The sequence below is a fragment of the Xenopus laevis genome, chromosome 5L, assembly GCF_017654675.1.
Source record: "Xenopus laevis strain J_2021 chromosome 5L, Xenopus_laevis_v10.1, whole genome shotgun sequence".
Lineage (NCBI taxonomy): Eukaryota > Metazoa > Chordata > Amphibia > Anura > Pipidae > Xenopus > Xenopus laevis.
The window spans coordinates 126,328,685-126,347,836 of NC_054379.1; the positions used below are offsets into that span (position 1 = coordinate 126,328,685).

General features: G+C 40.3%; 2 protein-coding genes across 2 annotated transcripts in view; both read left to right on the plus strand.

Annotated features, from left to right (window-relative positions):
* The first annotated feature begins 520 nt into the window (after window positions 1–520).
* On the plus strand, window positions 521–3,874 carry siah2.L (siah E3 ubiquitin protein ligase 2 L homeolog). Its single transcript, NM_001085620.1, is given in 2 exon segments — window positions 521–956; window positions 2,807–3,874. Coding segments are annotated over 2 exon segments (942 nt in total). The 5' UTR covers window positions 521–572; the 3' UTR covers window positions 3,365–3,874.
* A 6,474-nt stretch (window positions 3,875–10,348) lies between these two features.
* The window catches only part of erich6.L (glutamate rich 6 L homeolog), a 41,412-nt gene continuing 32,608 nt past the window's right edge, over window positions 10,349–19,152 (plus strand). The window contains exons 1-6 of the mRNA XM_018263801.2: window positions 10,349–10,576; window positions 14,903–14,993; window positions 16,235–16,344; window positions 17,025–17,090; window positions 17,164–17,222; window positions 17,309–17,434. Of these exons, the coding sequence (XP_018119290.1) occupies window positions 10,543–10,576; window positions 14,903–14,993; window positions 16,235–16,344; window positions 17,025–17,090; window positions 17,164–17,222; window positions 17,309–17,434 (486 nt within the window). The 5' untranslated portion in view covers window positions 10,349–10,542. The remainder of the gene's footprint in view (window positions 10,577–14,902; window positions 14,994–16,234; window positions 16,345–17,024; window positions 17,091–17,163; window positions 17,223–17,308; window positions 17,435–19,152) is intronic.

Here is a 19,152-nt window from a genome sequence, read left to right on the forward strand (position 1 = left end):
AGGACAAATATGTTGCTCAGCAGTGGCCTGTCCAGAAGTGTCACTAGCAGCTGCTAGAGAAAGGCTCAAACCCCTTCACACTCTATCGTATTCCATAACTGATATTTATAAGCGAATACTTGCTTTACTTCTCTTCATTCCTGCCGTTTGCTACGTACACATGAGTAGGTTCTATTTTATGGCGCCACCAGTGTGTATTTATAAGCATTACTCACACACACACAAAATCAACAAACCACGGTGCCAGTCTTGTTAAAAAGAAATCTACTGACATCATAAAGTTCCACGCAACATCCCCGAGCTCCAGCCTATGACCTTAGAAAATGCTTTCGAGCGGCCTAATGTGACGCATGTGCCAGGCCACGCCTCCTGTCAGTGTATGACGTAGCGCAATGTTCCAGAAGGTGGGCGGAGCTCCGGTTCTGAGGGCGCTGTGTTTAGGAACGCGGCGCTGGGAAGGGGCTACGTCATTGACACCGTGACTGCTGTATTCTTGAGCGGTTTCTCTGGGCCGGAGGAAGTTCCACCTCCCCGTGTCTCTCCTCGAAGTTCCATGGTTCAGCAGAAGCGCGATGAGCCGCCCGTCCTCTGCCGGACCCTGCGCTAGCAAACCCTGTGGCAAGCAAAAGCAGCCGCCGCCACCACCACCTCACGCTCCGTCGTTGCCCGCCACGATTTCCGGCGGACCTGGTGCGTCTGCCCCTCCAGCCCCGACGGCAGCAGCAATCACGGGCCCACTGTCCCAGCAGCACCAGGAGCTGACGTCGCTGTTTGAGTGTCCGGTCTGTTTCGACTATGTCCTGCCTCCTATCCTGCAGTGCCAGGCCGGACACCTGGTGTGTAATCAATGCCGCCAGAAGCTGAGCTGTTGCCCGACTTGCAGGGCCTCCCTCACCCCGAGTATTCGGAACCTGGCAATGGAGAAAGTGGCCTCCGCTGTCCTCTTCCCCTGCAAGGTACCTTCCTGCCTCTTGCTACTGTCACTTCCACCTCTGTCACTTCCCACCTCTGTCACTGTCACCTCTGTCACTTCCACCTCTGTTACTTCCACCTCTGTTACTTCCACCTCTTTTACTTCCACCTCTGTAACTTCCACCTCTGTCACTTCCCACCTCTGTTACTTCCTCCTCTGTTACTTCCCACCTCTGTCACCTCCACCTCTGTCACTTCCACTTCTGTCACTTCCCACCTCTGTAACTTCCACCTCAGTAACTTCCCACCTCTGTTACTTCCCACCTCTGCAATTTCCACATACATACAGTAGGACTATCCCAAAAGTCACTTGAATCTGTTAGGAGTGGGCTATAGACAGTAACACAGACTTATATGGGTCTATTCAGGAGCTACAGAACAGACCACTATTGAGAATTTTTAGTATTACCATGGATGAATTATGTCACTGTGATGTCACTTTGGAACTCAGTGCTCCACAGAGGGAAAGGCCAGATGGGTGACATTCCTGTGGTGTTTAATAACCTCTGGGGCTCATAGAAAATAGCCTGAATTCCTCTAATAGCTCATGGCTAGCAAACACACAATGTGTCTTTCAGATGATCGACTTATGTCGGACAAATATTTTTGCCCTAAGTGGAGAATACACAACTGCCGCTGAACCTTGAGACTCTTAGCAATGCCAGGAATGGCAACTGCCTGTGTGAACACTGCTCAGATTTTGGCCTGAAAACACTTGTGCATTTTAAGGCCAAAATCCATCCCATGTGCTCAGTTCCATTCCTGGCCAAGCCCCTATCAGCTATTTATCTGTGGACTACGTTTCCCCAGCTAAATTCCCCAAGACTGCATTCTCTACCTTTTTGTTTTTTTTGTATTCAAATCTCTAACATTATCTTGTCCTGTATGCTGTTGAGGGTTAGAGGTTTGACACCCCTGTTCTGTGGGGTGTAGGAATAATATTGGGAGTGTTCTGTGAATGCTGAGGATTTGTTGCAGACTCAAAATTTTAATTTAGCTCTACTGTTGTTGTGAGTTGCAACTTCCTGTGCAAAGAGCAGGTCCGCCCTAGTAATATAGTGCTATTACTTGTTCATAGCAAAATTGCAGACACCTACACTAATTTTACAGTTTGTATTAACAGCATTGTGAAACACTGATTTTTTTAGTCACCATGCTATTAGTGCATGAACTGCCAGTATGTTGGGGAACTGGTTTACTGGATCATTTTGTCAACAGTGACATTTTCGGGTTGACTCAGCATTAAATTAAAATTGCCTCATGGCTATTAAAGGGCACTTATAGTAAAAAACAGAGGCGTGGGCTAATAGAGACTGCACTTGGTTAGATGAAACATTATTATCATATAAAAAAGAAACTCCCCTTGTAAGTGCTGTGCAGCCCACGCTAAAGTTCCCTTTAATTGGTTTGCATGTTATCCACCCCCTTAAATTGTAAGCTCTAGTTCAACAGTAACTTCTAGTATGTTGCAAACTGAAGTAATTAATCATTTTAGAGTTGTTTTTTTTTTTTAATTTTTTACCCCCTCTTGCCAAAGTTAAAGTTAACATGCCATCTGGTTTCTGGGGTCAAAGATTTCAACAGCCAGAAAGCTGATTGATGGAGAAGCTCGATTTTTTTATCATCATTTTTATTGCTTTACTCTTAGGTTAAGCAATGGGCAAAGCTGTTTTTAAGAACAGTTGACATTCCAGTTGGGAGAGCTGCAGAATGGAAATTGGCTTACAAATATAAAAGAAGACCCAATAAAACATGACATAAAACATTATTGCCTGTAACTCTGATACTAAAAATGTAACTGTAAGCTCTAAAATGTGTTTGTTTTCAATTGTAGTATGCCTCTACTGGATGCTCCCTATCTCTCCATCACACTGAGAAGCCAGAGCACGAGGACATCTGTGAATACCGGCCATACTCCTGCCCTTGTCCTGGAGCCTCGTGTAAATGGCAGGGATCATTGGAAAATGTTATGCAGCACCTTACACACTCCCACAAGAGCATCACCACCCTTCAGGGAGAAGACATCGTTTTCCTTGCAACCGATATAAACCTGCCCGGTGCTGTTGACTGGGTGATGATGCAGTACTGTTTTAACCATCATTTTATGTTGGTGCTTGAGAAACAGGAGAAGTATGAGGGACACCAGCAGTTCTTTGCCATCGTCCTCCTAATCGGCACACGAAAGCAAGCCGAAAACTATGCCTACAGACTTGAACTTAATGGAAACCGGAGACGCTTGACATGGGAAGCCACCCCAAGGTCTATCCATGATGGGGTAGCTGCAGCAATCATGAACAGTGATTGCTTAGTTTTTGATACTGCAATTGCACACTTGTTTGCAGACAATGGAAACTTGGGCATCAATGTAACCATTTCCACATGTTGTCCATAAAGCCTGTTTTGTGATTTCTGTAAAAAAAAAAGTTAGTTATTTAAATGGCTGTATTTGAATATAGTACAGTTGGCTTTTTTTTTTTTTTTTTGTCTAAAAATTGATTTAAAGCATTGTTTTGTAAAGACCCTACATATTCCCTTCAATATATTTTTTAACTTTGGGAGTGCCAGATGGGTGTTCATTACCTTACCTTGCACACTCCTCTTGCACTTTAAGAGTTCAAGGCTCTATGAACGTGTGAAACATTGTAAGATGACATCATACAAATATTTGTTCTATTTTCTTATAAAATGGTTAATGACAGCTTTGATTGTGTAGCGCTGATGTATAGCATAGTCAGAAATCATAAGCTTCAAATATTGCTCATTGTCTTAAAACAATCAAAATTTGACAAATAAGCATTTTCGTGCTTTCTTCTTGCACTGACTAAAAATATTATTTTCCCCATAGACTGACTATGGGTAGAGCTCATTGTGTACACAGAGGTCTCCCTTTTTACTAATTGGCATCTCTGCATGGGCAGTGCGAGCTGCCATTTTGCTGGGGAGTAATCTGCACTTCTCCCATTGCCATATTTATTCAATAAAATTTAGGGATGCACCGAATCCACTATTTTTGGATTTCGGCCGAACCCCCGAATCTTTCACGAGAGATTTGGCCGAATACTGAACGGAATCTGAATCCTGATTTGCATATGCAGATTAGAGGTGGGATAGGGGAAAACGTTTTTTAATGCCTTGTTTTGTGACAAAAAGTCACGCGATTTCCCTACCCGACCCTAATTTGCATATGCGGATTCAGTTCGGCCGGGCAGAAGGATTTGGCCGAATCCTGCTTAAAAGGGCAGAATCCTGGATTTGGTGCATCCCTAATAAAATTTCAAGAACTTTCTTACCTCCAAAATAATCTATTGATTGTTGTAAGAATGATTGTTGTTTTTTAAACTATATGGACTTTAGTGCTAAATCTGACAGTTTACAGGGAGTTCTGGCAGGTTAGTTCTGGCCAATCTGGCAGGTTAGTGTACTTGGCAAATGCTTCTACCCACGCTGTTGCTTTAATTTAGTGGTGTGTGCTGTACACTTTCCAGGCTTGTATTCTCCATTGACACAATGAAACGGTGCCCATAACTGCCGTACAGGTATATACTGTAGATAATGGTGCTACTCTTTATGTCTATGGAGAGTCTTCCTTCAGAGACTTGCAACAATGCAGCTTTTAGGCAGTGTAAATACACAGTCCTTGTTGTAATGTACACTCCAGAAGATATGCATTTGTAATGCCTGGTTTTTATTGGAGCAGTAATTGTACAAAGTCACACCATTTCCACATTGATAAAATATCACATTTACATTGTGACAGACATTTCCAGTACATAAGGACATTGACGGCAATATGGCATAAATTATATAATCCTTATATCGGGAACCTATTGTTACCACTGTGTAATGCCTTTTTAAAGACTGATTAACCCTTTAGTTCTGTTACAAATGCTCTACAGCATATCTTTGCATGGAAAATAAGTCCTATTTATAATTTGTCCCTGTAAAGGGATGCTATCCTTAGCAGTGCTGTAAACCAAAAGTGAACCCCTGTGCTGTCCACTTAACCGTTTTGAACAATTTTTCAGCACTGTATTTACTGATGTTGCCTAAGGCAAATAATCTGTGCCATTTTAATTTGTTTCTTCATGTGGAACTCTGGTCTTGAGTTTCATGTGTTCTAACTTTCCGAAGAATTGCTACAGCATGTGTCTTTGCCAACAGATAAAAAAAAGTCTGTTTCTGATGCCTGCAGCTAGTCTTAAAGGAACAGTTCAGTATAGAAATAAAAACTGGGTAAATAGATAGGCTGTGCAAAATAAAAAAATGTTTTCAATATAGTTAATTAGCCAAAAATGTAATGTATAAAGGCTGAAGTGACTGTATGTCTAACATAATAGCCAGAACTTCCTGCATTTCAGCTCTCTAACTCTAAGTTAGTCAGTGATTTTAAGGGGGGCCACATGGGGCATAACTGTTCAGTGAGTTTGCAATTAATCAAATCAAAAGTAACAGTTATGACCCATGTGGCCCCCTCAACTCACAATTGGTTACTGCCTGGTAACCAGTGGAAACCAAGAGAGCTGCAAAGCAGGAAGTCTAACTAACTATATTAGAAACATTTTTTATTTTGCACAGCCTCTCACAGCATCTATTTACTCCGTTTTTAGTTTTACATCGAAGATTTCCTTTAATTGGTACTCATTCTTCTGGCTTCAGTGCCTCATAAAAACTAACAAAACACGTTTGTCACGCATGAGGAAAGCACCCCCTTTTATTTATTTGGTTTGGCCTAGTAAACATCCCATGTCACTAGTTCAGTGATATACCTGAGCTGATTTCTGCCGGGGTCTGAACTGATGGACAGAAAGTAATATATCACCTATGTTTCCAGTGGGTCATGGTGCTTTTTTTTTGTGGGGGAAACATGCTGTGGTGAGGCTCCATAGCAGATGCTCCTCTTGCTTTGTTTGTGATGCCAACGTTATAATGTTTTTACTGTTCTATATGTGAATAATATATATTTTATAATAATTTTACTGACGTTGAGTTATGCAGTTGCTACTTTATTTGCTTTGTGTAATTAAAAAAGGAACACACCCACATTGTAGGATGTTGTTTCCTAACATAATGGGTATGTTTCAAACCTTTCTTTAATTCGGAATACGGTACTAAGACGACATCTGCTTCCTCTGGTCAGCAATTCGAGCATGTGAATTTGTAGCTGGTCACGTACAAGCACACGTTTCATTAGTTACTGTCCATGACAGTATACACTGCATGACTGTTCCTTACCTCAGTGTCTACTCATGCTTGGAAGAAAGCAGCCATTCAGCCCAGTCATAGAGACGGCTGAAATCTTTTGCCTGTGCAATGTCAAATATAGTTGGAAAAAGGGGAAAGGGAAGCTTTATATTGTGTAACCATTAATTCACATTGAAAATATGAGCATAAACATTGTACAAACTTGACAGATGTTTTTATTGCCCAAAGTTTCTATTGCTATTTCTGAAATGGTATGACAATATCCACAGTGCATCTTTATCTAAATCAGTTATCTCAGATTATAATCACTGCCAACATAGAAGGTACCTCTGTAACATTACGTTGGCCTACAAATCTTTTGTACCAACCTGAAAAAAAAAATATTTCTAGGTTGAAAACTTGCCTTTTGTAGCTACTGAATCAAAAATGCTTATAAAAATATTTATAGATCAAACGTCTATATATAGGTCAAATGGATTATCCATATTATAATGGATGATTCATGGGATTATGCTCCCTCCTGTAATTTTGTATAGAAAGTATACGTCAATAAGTAGTATCGTTGGCATCTAAATGTAGGCCAAATGTTTTCATAATGCACATGGAATTCCTCTGTGACTTCTGAATCTTCATAATAATCTGTGATGGGAACATTATCGCCTGTGTCATCTGAAAATTACATTTGGTGCATTATTCCTTGTGATTTAGGGGCAGACTTATTATGTGGTGTAAAAAATGGCAGAATAATCATCTCCAGGCATCACCGTTTAAAAATGGCATCATTTTTTTTACGGGCTTTTTCTTTGAGCAACTTCCACCTGAACACAGGTCTGAAGCAGGGTAAAATAATGGCGGCAAATCTGGCGTTCCCGTGGCGGAAAATTAGGGATGCACCAAATCCAGGATTCGGCCATGGATTCTGCATTTTTCAGCAGGATTCGGCCGAATACTTCTGCCAGGGCGAATCTGAATCCTATGGGCAGGGAGGGAAATTGCGTGACTTTTTGTCAAGGAAGTAAAAAATGTTTTTCCCATCCCTAATTTGTATATGCAAATTAGGTTTCGGTTCGGTCTTCAGCTGAATCTTTCGCAAAGGATTCGGGGTTTCGGCTGAATCCAGAATAGTGGATTTGGTGCATTCTTAAGTAAAAAATTATAGTAGCATTATTGGACAGCCCATGATAAGAATATAAACTTGCATTAAGTCCTGTATTATTGCTGATATAAGAAAAGCATCAAATGTTAGAGTGTTATGTACAGTGCTACAGAAAGAGCAGATATGTAAGTATAGTGCAGTGTTCATGTTTAAAAAGAAATCTACGTGGCTTGTGACTTTCTGCAACACAGGTGAAGTGAGTGTAACACACATTTCACAAATTACACAAATGTGAATTACACAAATGTTATCATATGTCTCCCTCCCCTTGCAAAGAGGGTAATGCCTTTATCAATGTAATATATGGGCTCTTTTTTTATAAAGTGCAAATTAGGTTATGTTTAAAAAATCTTTGGCAGTTTATTCCTGTTATGACCATATTTTATCACCTTGTATTTTTTGGGGGTTGGGGCTCAATGAACAGAGCGTGGGTTACATTTGTGTATAGCGCATACAATATATAGACAGCTAGTATGGGGATTGGTATCTTTTTTGTTTTGTATGTGCATATACAGTGTGAGTTTCTAAATGTCAAGCAGATTTCACCCCAATCTGTAATGCCTTTTATTTATTTTTGTCTTAATTCTTTTAAGTTAATTGTTTCTGTTAACGTTGTCTGTAAAGATGAAACGGCCACACAAGTTCTAAAAAAAGGCAAAACGAATTGTATTAATGCTCACCAAATAAGTCTGTATAAGAATTTATGGTTGACATTTGTGCTGGAGTTTGGATCTGTCATCATCTGTTTATTTTGATCTCCTCCGAAGTCACACCCCTGTTAATATTATAAAGGACTTAAACAGGAAAAAAAAACCCCAGCAATTTGTCTGTCCTGTCAGTGCTGTTTTAATAATTGCCATATTTACTATAGTTTTTTAATAAAATCTTTGTCAAGAAAAAAGTGCATTCATTCTTTAATAAATATGTATTTATGTTTTTTATATGTATGTACAGGTATGGGACTTGTTATCCACAATGCTCAGGACCTGGGGTTTTCTGGATAAGGGGTATTTACATAATTTAGATCTCCATACTTTAAGGGGTTATTTATTAAGGTTCGAATTGTGTTTTTCACGAAAATTTAAGGTTAATATTTTGGTCTAAACTCACATTTTTTTTTTTTTTTTAAAAAGCTAAAATTTTAGATAACCCTAGAAATAGCTTGAATCCGAAAATACACCATCTAAAACCTGTCGAGGTTATGAAGGAGTCAAGGCAGAAGTCCTTTGAACCATTTGAAGATGTTAAAAGCCTGCATCATTTTTTTTTTTTTTTTTCAGAGGGTTTTGCCCAAAACCTTGATCAATTCAAGTGATTCGAGTTTTTGGGTTTCGCAACTTGAACTTTTTTTTTTCTTACATAAGAAACCATTCGAGTTCATTTAAGATATAAAAAAAACTGTAAACATTCGACCTTTGATAAATAACCCCCTAGGTCTACTAAAAAATTATTAAAACATTAAAGGGGTGGTTCACCTTAAAGTTAACTTTTAGTATGTTATAGAATGGCTAATTCTAAGCAACTTTTTAATAAGTCTTCATTATTTATATGTTCGAGATTTTGAATTCTTTCCTGCCTTCTGACTCTTTCCAGCTTTCAGATGGGGTTCACTGACCCCATCTAAAAACAAATGCTCTGTAAGGTTACAAATTTATTTTTATTGCTACTTTTTATTACTCCTCTTTCTATTCGGGCCTCTCCTATTCATATTTGAGTCTGTTATTCAATTTGATGCATGGTTGCTAGGGTAATTGGGGCCATAGCAACCAGAGTGCTGAACTTTGCAAACTGGAGCGTTGCTTAATTAAATACCTTATTAACCTACTGTAAGTACTATTACTCTTTTCCTCACTCAACCTCTATTCTTCTAGTCTCTATGCTTTACATATTATAAAATATTCATCTATTTAGCTTCATAGAAATAGGGAATGGCCATGAAATAGGCCAAATTTTTTACAGCATGAGCAGGACCGGAACTAGGGGTAGGCAGAGTAGGCACGTGCCTAGGGCGCAACGGTGGAGGGGCGCCAGGCACGTACTTACTCCTACCCCTAGTCCGGTCCCTTCTCTGCCGACCACCCATCTGTGCGCATACGCGAACGCATGCGTTGATTTGCGCATGCGCAGAATCGTCTCTGCGCTGAAGCGTCTCTTCGCGCATGCGCAGAAGCGCGCAACTAGCCGGCGCAGCAGCCAGGCAGGCTGCCTAGGGCGCCTGCCCGGCTTGGCCCGGCTCTGAGCATGAGGGTCCACTAGGAGTTTTCCTGGTATCCTGGTGGGCCAGTCCGACACTGCCCACAAAGTTGGCTGTGTTCTTAAAGAGGTGGTTTGCATTTAACTTAACTTTTAGCAACCTAAAATGGCCAATAACAAATTATCTCAGAATATCAGTTGCTACATCATACTAAAGGTTAACTCAAAGGCAAACAACCCTCTTAAGGGTCAGGCCACACTGGGCGTTTTGGGGACATTTGGTCGCCTGGCGACTAATCGCCTTCCCTCACTCTATGCGGGCTAAAATGAAAAAACACCGGCGCTAATCACACGCGGCGTTTCGTTTTTGAACGGGCGGCTTCGGAAAACGAATCCGATTTTTCATTTTAGCCGGCGCAGAGGCAGGGAAGGCATTTGGAGAGATTGATTGCCGCAAAAATGATTAGTCGCCAGGTGACCAAATCTGCCCAAAACGCACAGTGTGGCCTGAACTTAAAGGGGTAGTTCATCTTTGAGTGAACTTTTGTACGTTTTAGAATGGCTCATTCTAGGAACTTTTCAGTCTACTTTTTTTTTTATAGTTTGAAAATTGTTATAGAATTAGCCTTTCTATAACGTACAAAAATCAATTTAAAGGTGAACCACCCCTTTGAAGTAATTTTTCAATGGTTGCACTTTGGTAGGATCAACTTCTTGGAGCGATAGTTGCGCTTTACAGCTTTTCAGTATACACTGTGACTAACGTTGCGGTTAAATGAGGGAAGCGTGTAAAGCGCAACAAATTCCCACTAAATGCAAGCTAATGGCACAGCAGCGGCGGCCACTGTCCCACGCCGAAGCTGAATAGTTATTATAAGAAATAAGTTGCGTGTTTTCAGTCAGCGTCTCCTTTCCCAGGATGCACCGGTCTCTTCAGCCCCATCGCGTTACCCGGGAAACCAAGCACAACAACTAGAGCGGCCCGGGAGTCCCATGAAGTGAAAGCGGGAAAGCAGAACATGGAACAGCAGGGTGGGCACAGCGGGGAACGGGGTAAGCGGAACAGCAGTGACTGGAATCCACCGACTGTTACTAATGCAGCTCAAAATCAATATGCTGCAGAAAACAGGTTTTGCGGGAATAGTTGCACACTGTGTAACATGTGTTTTACTGTCTAACATGTGTCTTACTTATCATTTAGAGTTTTAAGCGTGAGTATTCTGTAAATTATGCCCTGTATTAAAACACTTTGCTTTTATTTTGCAAATTGGCGATGGAACTTGGCAGTGACTAATAATTTCCTTATAATTTACAACTGGGGGTACATTATTCACTGTAACAATATTATTTATTTTCTGGAGAAAAATACCGGGCTTTGTGTATTTTTAGCATTCTTCTATATCAGTGCTGTCCAAGTTCTGTGGTACCGAGGGACAAAATGTTACTGGCCTATGTGGAGGAGGGCCGATAATTCAAGTCAGTGTTGGCCACTCCCCCTTTTAAACCACACCCACTGTAAAACACACCCATATTACCACAAGAAATTTTAAGATCATATCCACATTAACAGTGGTACCATACCAAAAAACCAAATGGTTGGTGCTCACTGCAGGCAAATCCCTCATCACTCATATGTGAAAAATTGAAGTTGTGTTAAAAACATACCCTTAAATCCATATGCCTAATCCTCCTCTGTGGATAATACAACAACCCCCCAACACATGATTGAACACTTTAGGGGCCCTTAACAACTATTTCCAAATGCTAATAACCCCAAGAACAAACCCCTAACAGACTTACATTATACAGGTAGTGTAGGGCAAGCAGAGAATGGCACACACAGGGAGGCAGGGCCGGGCCAAGGTATTTTTGCACCCTAGACAAGGGCTTCAATCAGTGCCCCCCCCACCCAGTCCTGCGTTACCATTTCCCACCTTACCAGTCATATAGCCCCCTGTACCTGTGCCAGCACCTATCCTATTGCCTCCATTTGTACCTATGCCAAGATTGCCCCCAGGCCCCAATCTGTACCTGTGCCAGCATCAGGCACGTTTCAGGGGCTGCTGCCGCCTGAGGCAGCAGCCCCAATGCCGCCCCTCCTCCTGCTCCGCTCTTCTAACTACCAGCGTCGGAGCGGGTGGAGGAGGGGCCGCATCGCTAGTGCAGTGAGCGCTATTGCGCTCGCTGCGCTAGAAGAGCCGAATTTCCGTTTTAAAAAACGGAAATTCGGCTCTTAAAGTTACCAGAGGCGGCTTTTTGCCGCCCCTGGTAACTGGCCGCTCCGTGCCGCCTGAGGCAAGATTCTCACCTTGCCTCATGGCCGGAGCGGCCCTGGCCAGCATAAACCAAAACATCCATCATATTTTTACCCCCAATCTGTACCTATGCTAGCGGCAACCAAAAGAATCCATCATATTGCCCCAATTTGTATCTGTTCTAGCAGTAGCCAAACATCCATCATATTGCCCTCAAACATCTGTGTACCTGTGCCAGCAGCCACCATATTGCCCCATGTACCTGAGCCAGCAGCAGCCAATCCCTTATATTGCCCCAATCTGTACCTGTGCCAGCATCAGCCAAAAAATACACACTATTGCCTCTACATATGTACTTGTGCCAGCAGCAGCCAGATATCCATCATATCATCTGTTTACCTGTGCAAATAGCAGCCAAGATATTGCCCACAAATATGTACCTGTTCAAGCAGCTGCCAAAAGGTTTATAAAGTTGAAAAACTATTAAAGGCCAAGCAAATCAGGGTTTAAAAAAGGGAAAGAAAGGAAATTCCCCTTAAAAGTGTGCCCCCCCCATGATTGTACCCTAGGCGGGTGCCTACTCTGGTGTGAACAATGTGGGCAGTTTCAGTCTGGGTCTCAGGTGTGAACAGTACAGGGTTTTAGGATATAAACAATAGAGGTGTCACAAGTGTGAACAATGCAGGGGGATCACAGGTGTGAACAATACAAGGGGTTAGAGTCTGAATTTGAGGTTTAAACAATGCAGGGGCCAGTTTATCTCTGTAGTGATAATTTTTAAATCTTACATATGGTAAACAGATACAGCATCTGGGGGGCCACATAAGGGGGGGTCACGGGCCACCAGTTGGACAGCCCTGTTCTATATTAATAACAATGGCATTCCAAGTAGGGATGCACCAAATCCACTTTTTTGGATTCAGCCGAACCCCTGAATCCTTCATGAAAGATCCGGCCGAATACCTGCTGAAAAATGCTGAATGCCAAACCGAATCCAGGATTCGGTGCATCATTATTTCCAAGCATATTTATTAGGCACCGATTCGTTTTGGGATTCGTCCAGGATTCGTTCTTTTTCAGCAGGATTCGACCGAATCCTTCTGCCTGGCCGAACCTGAACCATAATTTGCATATGCAAATTAGGGACAGGGAGGGAAATCGTTACTTTTTGTCACAAAACAAGGAAGTAAAAAATTTTGCGTATTCAAATTAGGATTCGGTTCAGTATTTAGTCGAATCTTTCGCCAAGGATTTGGGGATTTGGCCAAATCCAAAATAGTGAATTTGGTGCATCCCTAATATTTATTTATTTATATATATATATATATATATATATATATATATATATATATATATATATATATATATATATATATAGGGATCACTTCCACAATACTTTTTGTATTTGTTTGTTTTTTTTTATTTGTTTTTTTTGCTACTGGCTAACACGGTACCACAGTTTTTGTTTTGTACAGAAGTCAATGGAAACTACAGAATGCTATAGACATGACTGGGCAATTCCAGCCAAAGTGGAGTAGAGGGAGGCTAAGGTTAAGGACCTCTTAGCAGCAGTTGTTTTTCTTGAAATAAAGAGAAACCGAACCTGGTTAGGGTGAGCTGGGCTCACATGCAAAGTGAAGCCTTCTGAAATCGGAAGGTATTTACTTGTCTCATGCCATACACATAGCACTGCCTAATAACTTAAAAAATTGAGTTTTAAATTCTCCCATAAGTCATCATGGGCAGAAACATTTAAATCCCTCCTTTATGTTCCTTTGGCAAATTATGCATCCAGAACCACTGCTTTTATAGCACAGATACAGCCGAGTGGTTTAGAGCCATATATCCAAACAGACAGCCTATTTCAATGTTGTTAGACCTCATCAGTGCAAGATATTGGAACATGGCTTCGTAGGGGGTAGGACTTGAAGAGTAGTGAAATAGAAAACTTAACCTGGTTAGGCTGAGATGGGCTAAAAGGAGTCAAAAATGCCCTTCACACGCATTTACATGCAAAGCGAAGACTTCTCAAATCAGAAGGTATTTAGTTGTCTCATGCCATACACATAGCACTGCCTAAATACCAAAAGTTAGAGTTTTTAAATTCTCCCATAAGGCATCATGGGCGGAGACATGCAAATCACTCCTTTATGTCCCTTTGGCCAACTATGCAGCCTAAGGGCTATTCCACACGGGGAGATAGCGACGCGTTTGCGGTCGCCGCGACAAAGCTTTTCAACAGTCGCCTGAAAATGCCTCGCCAGGCTTTTTCAGGCGACTGTTGAAAAGCGCATCGCCTCGTGTGGTTAGCACAGGCGTTTTTACATAGGCGCCCATACAAAACTGTCGCCTGCGCCGGTCGCGGCGACTGTCGCGGCGCTTTGTCGCCGCGACCGCAAACGCGTCGCTATCTCCCCGTGTGGACTAGCCCTAAAGAGGGCAGACCGGGAAACTAATGCTGCTCTACAGTATGTTTGGTTCTGGTAGAAAATTTGATTGCCAGTGCTAAACAGAAATCAGAAGTATATTCATCATAGGTCCTGTTCACTGATCTTATGTTGAACAAGGTGGTATACTGCTCCTTTAACAAATGGGACTGTATATTCAGGAAGAAAAACAGTTAATAGGGTTATAAATGTTGTCTTTATATATTGATTAGGGAAAAACACAATAAAACCAATGGCTTTTCTACCATACTTGTGTCTCTTAGTTATTTATTTGTTTATATTATAATAGAATTTCTTCATTCTACCCAGTGTATTTGAATGGAATACTACCTATAAATCCACCCTGATTACAGAATTTTGTAGTAAGCTTACTGGATCTGCCTTTCATTCGTGAGCAGTTACAAAAGATGCATTTTATAGACCAGCCGTGATTTGAATGGAAAGATCCACTTTAAGAGTAAAGGCTAATAGTGTAGTTTACAGCAGATTTAAAACAGTATCAAGTGCAGCCAGTTGCTTGAAAATTAAAAATAATTAGCAGATTCTACACTGAATCTGTTACTTTTCTCAGTTATAATAAATTGTATAACAAAGCCCCTTACTTGACAATGCAGATTAAACATGGATGTGTTTTTACAGTGCATCTAATACATGATTACACTGAATTATATTTTTAGGTGGTGCCTATTTTCCCAGGGCAATAATGGCAGTGAGACGAGAACAACAGTCAGATCCACATGACAAAACCACAGAAGAAAATCTACTCCAGTAAGATTTAGCCAATATTTGCCTTGTCATCTTGTTTATTCTTAAACTCTGTAGGGAAAATCTGAAGTGTTTTCTTTTCTTAATAGTATTAGAATGTTATCTGATTTAAAAAAAATGTCCTTATACCCCACAATTAACCTGCTACCCAGGCATATACATTTAGGACTTAAATGAGAAGGAAAGGCTATGGGCAGGGGCCCACAAAGCGACTGGGGGAGATTAGTTGCCAAGTGACAAATCAGTTCTTCTTCGGGCAACTAATCTCCCCGAAATGCCTCCCCACCGGTCTCACAAGGAAACTTCGGGCGACTTCAGGAAAACGAAATACTCCAAGTACCATCCCGCCGTCGATTTAGATTCTAGCAAGCGGCAAGGCAGTTTGGGGAGATTATAATATCGTTATATATAATATCAATCATAATTCGTTATAATATCAATCATAATTCGTTATAGTGTGAAGCCTGGCTTTAAAGGGGGTCTAAACTAAAACTAAAAAAGATGAGTTGAAGTTTATGTAGAGTTGCCCTCTTAGTAATTTTGCTTTTCACATTAATTTCTTGCTTTTACTGGTTTCTAAGATATTAACAGTTTTGCCAATAGCAGACAGTGACCTAACTGTCTCTGCACTTTCAATGCGCTTGCTGTATTCAGTCAACCTTAGGGTTGCTGACTTTCAGTTAATAACGGATAATCCTGGCATTGATAGGTTAAAATCTCAGAAACGGCTAAAACAGAATATTTATCTTAATTGCAGAAGTACACAAAGACAAGCCTGAGTGAGCTTACATCAGTGCAAATTTCGATCCCCACTAAAGGGAACCTATCATCCAAAACAATTGTTTTTCCCAAAAACAATGCCCCCCCTCCCCCTAGCGCTATGCCATCCACACCAAGAGGAAGCTCCTGATGCAGGCAGCCATATTGTGGCACTTAGAGTAACGCCACAGCTTTCGCTAGTCACGTCACACATATGCACATAAAGAGCCTCATTACATACATGTACTCACGCACCGGACAGTTAATTTTTTTTCCACAGTCTGGTTTACCAAAAGCAAACCACTCGGCAGGTTTTAGGTGGCAAACTTTTTTTTTTTTTTTTGAAAAATCCCGATCATGGGGAAAAAAATGTGCACAAATAAAAAGCAATTGATTACAGATAGTGCAGGCAAAAATTGTAATACATTTGTTCGGTAGTGTCTTAATGTATAATCATTGTAACATATTTAATTCTTTCCCATTAGGAAAGCAAACACAGCTACATCTTGTTCTTCTTCTAATGTGCCTCTAGGCATTTCAGTACAGTTACAGACTGATAACAGCTGGCTCCATGAGCAAACCCCAGAGATTGACAGTAAGATATTTGCTTTTATGCTATAGGTCATTTTTTATATCTGTATCTGTAGCAGAAATGTTCGCATGGAAATAACGGTTCCTATGTCTTGCAACAATCTTTCTAATGCAGCTTTACCTACCCTCTCATTTTTTTTACAACACATATATAAATATCCTACAAAGGAATCTACTTTAATGATCATTAAAGTAATAGCATTTACATGAGATGTTGCAACAGTAGAAGTTAGGAACAGCAAAGTAACAGCAGTGTCACCCAAGTAATTACCTAATGCAGAAGGACAGAGGCTTGTATTCCAGTGTCTAATAAGTTTCTACTATCCCCTATTTGACTATCTATACTTTGAACAGTTTGTTTTTGAGGGCCCTTAACATGGGTGTTTAAGTTGCTTTTTTATGTGTTTCACCACCACAAGTTAAAAGTTAATTGTATCCTATGATACTAGGAAAGGAATATTCTCTGTAAATATTGAGGTCTAAGGGCCCTCAGTAGTTCAAAAGCATGTAGCACCCATAAACCCTGGGATTGAAAGCTGATACAAATGCTTGTGAAGGAAATATACCAGTACGCATTAGCCACATAACCCATCCCATCTTTTGTTATTAAGCATGTTACATGGATGTTTTACAGTATGATGTCATTATTTTTAAAAAAATATTTTCTTTGTATTCCTGTTCCAGTAACAGAAACCCCAAAAAGTATCACTGCAACAGCGGAAGATTTTCTTACAATCACTAAACATGAAGGTAAAGAATCAAATTGAAGAGATCCAGCAACGTTGGGGTCATTACTGATAATCATAAATATCTGACTTTGCAGATTTGTGTTCGTCGTTATCTGAAGGCCTAAGCGAGCTGAGCATTCTGTGTGATTTGGAGGTAAAACTACAAGCATTGTTGTCCTTATCACTCCAGCAGGCAATCTGATTTTAATAAAGATTTCCTTCTTCATGTTCCTTTCACAGTTCGGCTTGCATTATAAGACTTTTTTTGAGGAGCCACTGAAAACTTTGCCTAGTATTGGGCCACCTACAATCTTGGCATACAAACGTGAATCTTCTGAAAATGACAGACTTCTGGCAATGATGCAGGTGGGATTTACACTTCTGCATATTATCATTACCCAGGCAGAGGGTACAGTGAGCACCCGAGGCTACAAAGAGATTATTTTACATTGTGTAGCAAACCCCAACTGATTCTACACTTCTGAATATGTTCAATTTGAATATTTTAGAAGATAACAGTCGTTCTGTCTTTCACCATAGACACACAGAATTTTTAACCAGAAATATTTTTGTACAATATTATCTGTGCCATCATAACTCTGGGCAGTACGTATGTACAGTATGTTTCTTTTTACACAGCACTGTCATGTTTCTATTTTTTATACACTTGGGAAAAAGGTAATTGGAGCTGTAAGCAAGAGATTACCATGTAGTCTAGGTCGATCTACTTCCACTTTAATGGGCACTTTTATCAAAGGTTGAATTTTGGATTTATGTGAATTTAAATTCGAATCTACTCACAACTCGAATGGGAGGTTATTTAAGAACAAATGTAAACATCTAATATTCGTTTGAATAGTTCCAACCCGAAAAATTCAAATCGATTTAGAATCGAGTTTTCCCTCCAAAAAAAGCTGGAATGTCAGGAAGGCAATTAACATATTCAAATGGTTCAACAGAGCTCTGCCATAAATGAACTCGGCATGTTTTAGGTGGCGAGTATTCGAATTAGAACTGTGTCCATGGTTGAGGTGTGATAAATCTCACATTCAAATTTACATTCGAATTGGGGTATCAAAATTTGAAGGTTTCTAAAAGCTCCCATAAACTCGAAATTCGGAAAAAAAAACTAAATTTATTTAAAATTTTAATTGTTAACATTCGGGTGAATAGGACCGACCTGCAAACTCCAATCGAATTAGATTCGAGTTTTTTTTATAAATAAATAAATATTTTTTTTCAAAAGTCCACCAAACGAACAACAAATTGATTGTAGGAGGCCTCATAGGCTAAAACACAAATTCATCAAGTTTTAGATGGCAAATAGTCAAATTCAAATTCTTAAAGTGACAGTACATGATAAATTCCAAAATTCTATTTTTTTTTTTTTTTTTAAACTCAAATCGAATTTGGACTATTCCCTAGTCAAATTACACTAGAATAAACTCGAAATTCAAGTTTTTTGGTAACTGGTTTAAGACTGCTCCACTTTATCTAAAGGAATTGTAAGAGTTGCAGGAATCAATTAAGATAGTCATACAATAACCAATTAGTCACAATTCAGTTGATCGAATATTATTCTGACAATTTTGGTCAGGCCAAGTATGCAAGTAGGCACGCAGAATGATCTGTTAGAACAGTCACCACAACTCCCCAGGGTCCCATACATGCCCTTTGTCATCTGATTTGCCCTTAGAATTACATCAATAGAAGAAGGTTAAGTGACTGAACACACAGACACAAACACATAAAGATTTTTGTCTAACTTATCTTCGTCTGTTGATCTGATTCTAAATGTATGCAGAGTGTTTGCACACTGCACCTGGAGGGGAGCAGCTGGACATTACCCTCTTGTTTGGAAGTAACAAATGGTTTTAAAGGACCAGTAATGTCAAAAAATTTTACAAAAAAATTCGTTAAAATACAACGAAAAAAAAACACCAACACAAATTAAAATCTAAAATAGCAAAGCCTTTAATAAGAAATAACTTACAGAAACTCCACTTCCTGTCCTCTTCAGAAACGGCGAAAGGGCGACCATCCATCCTGCAGCGCTCGATTTCTCCTCCTGGCTATTCACGGAC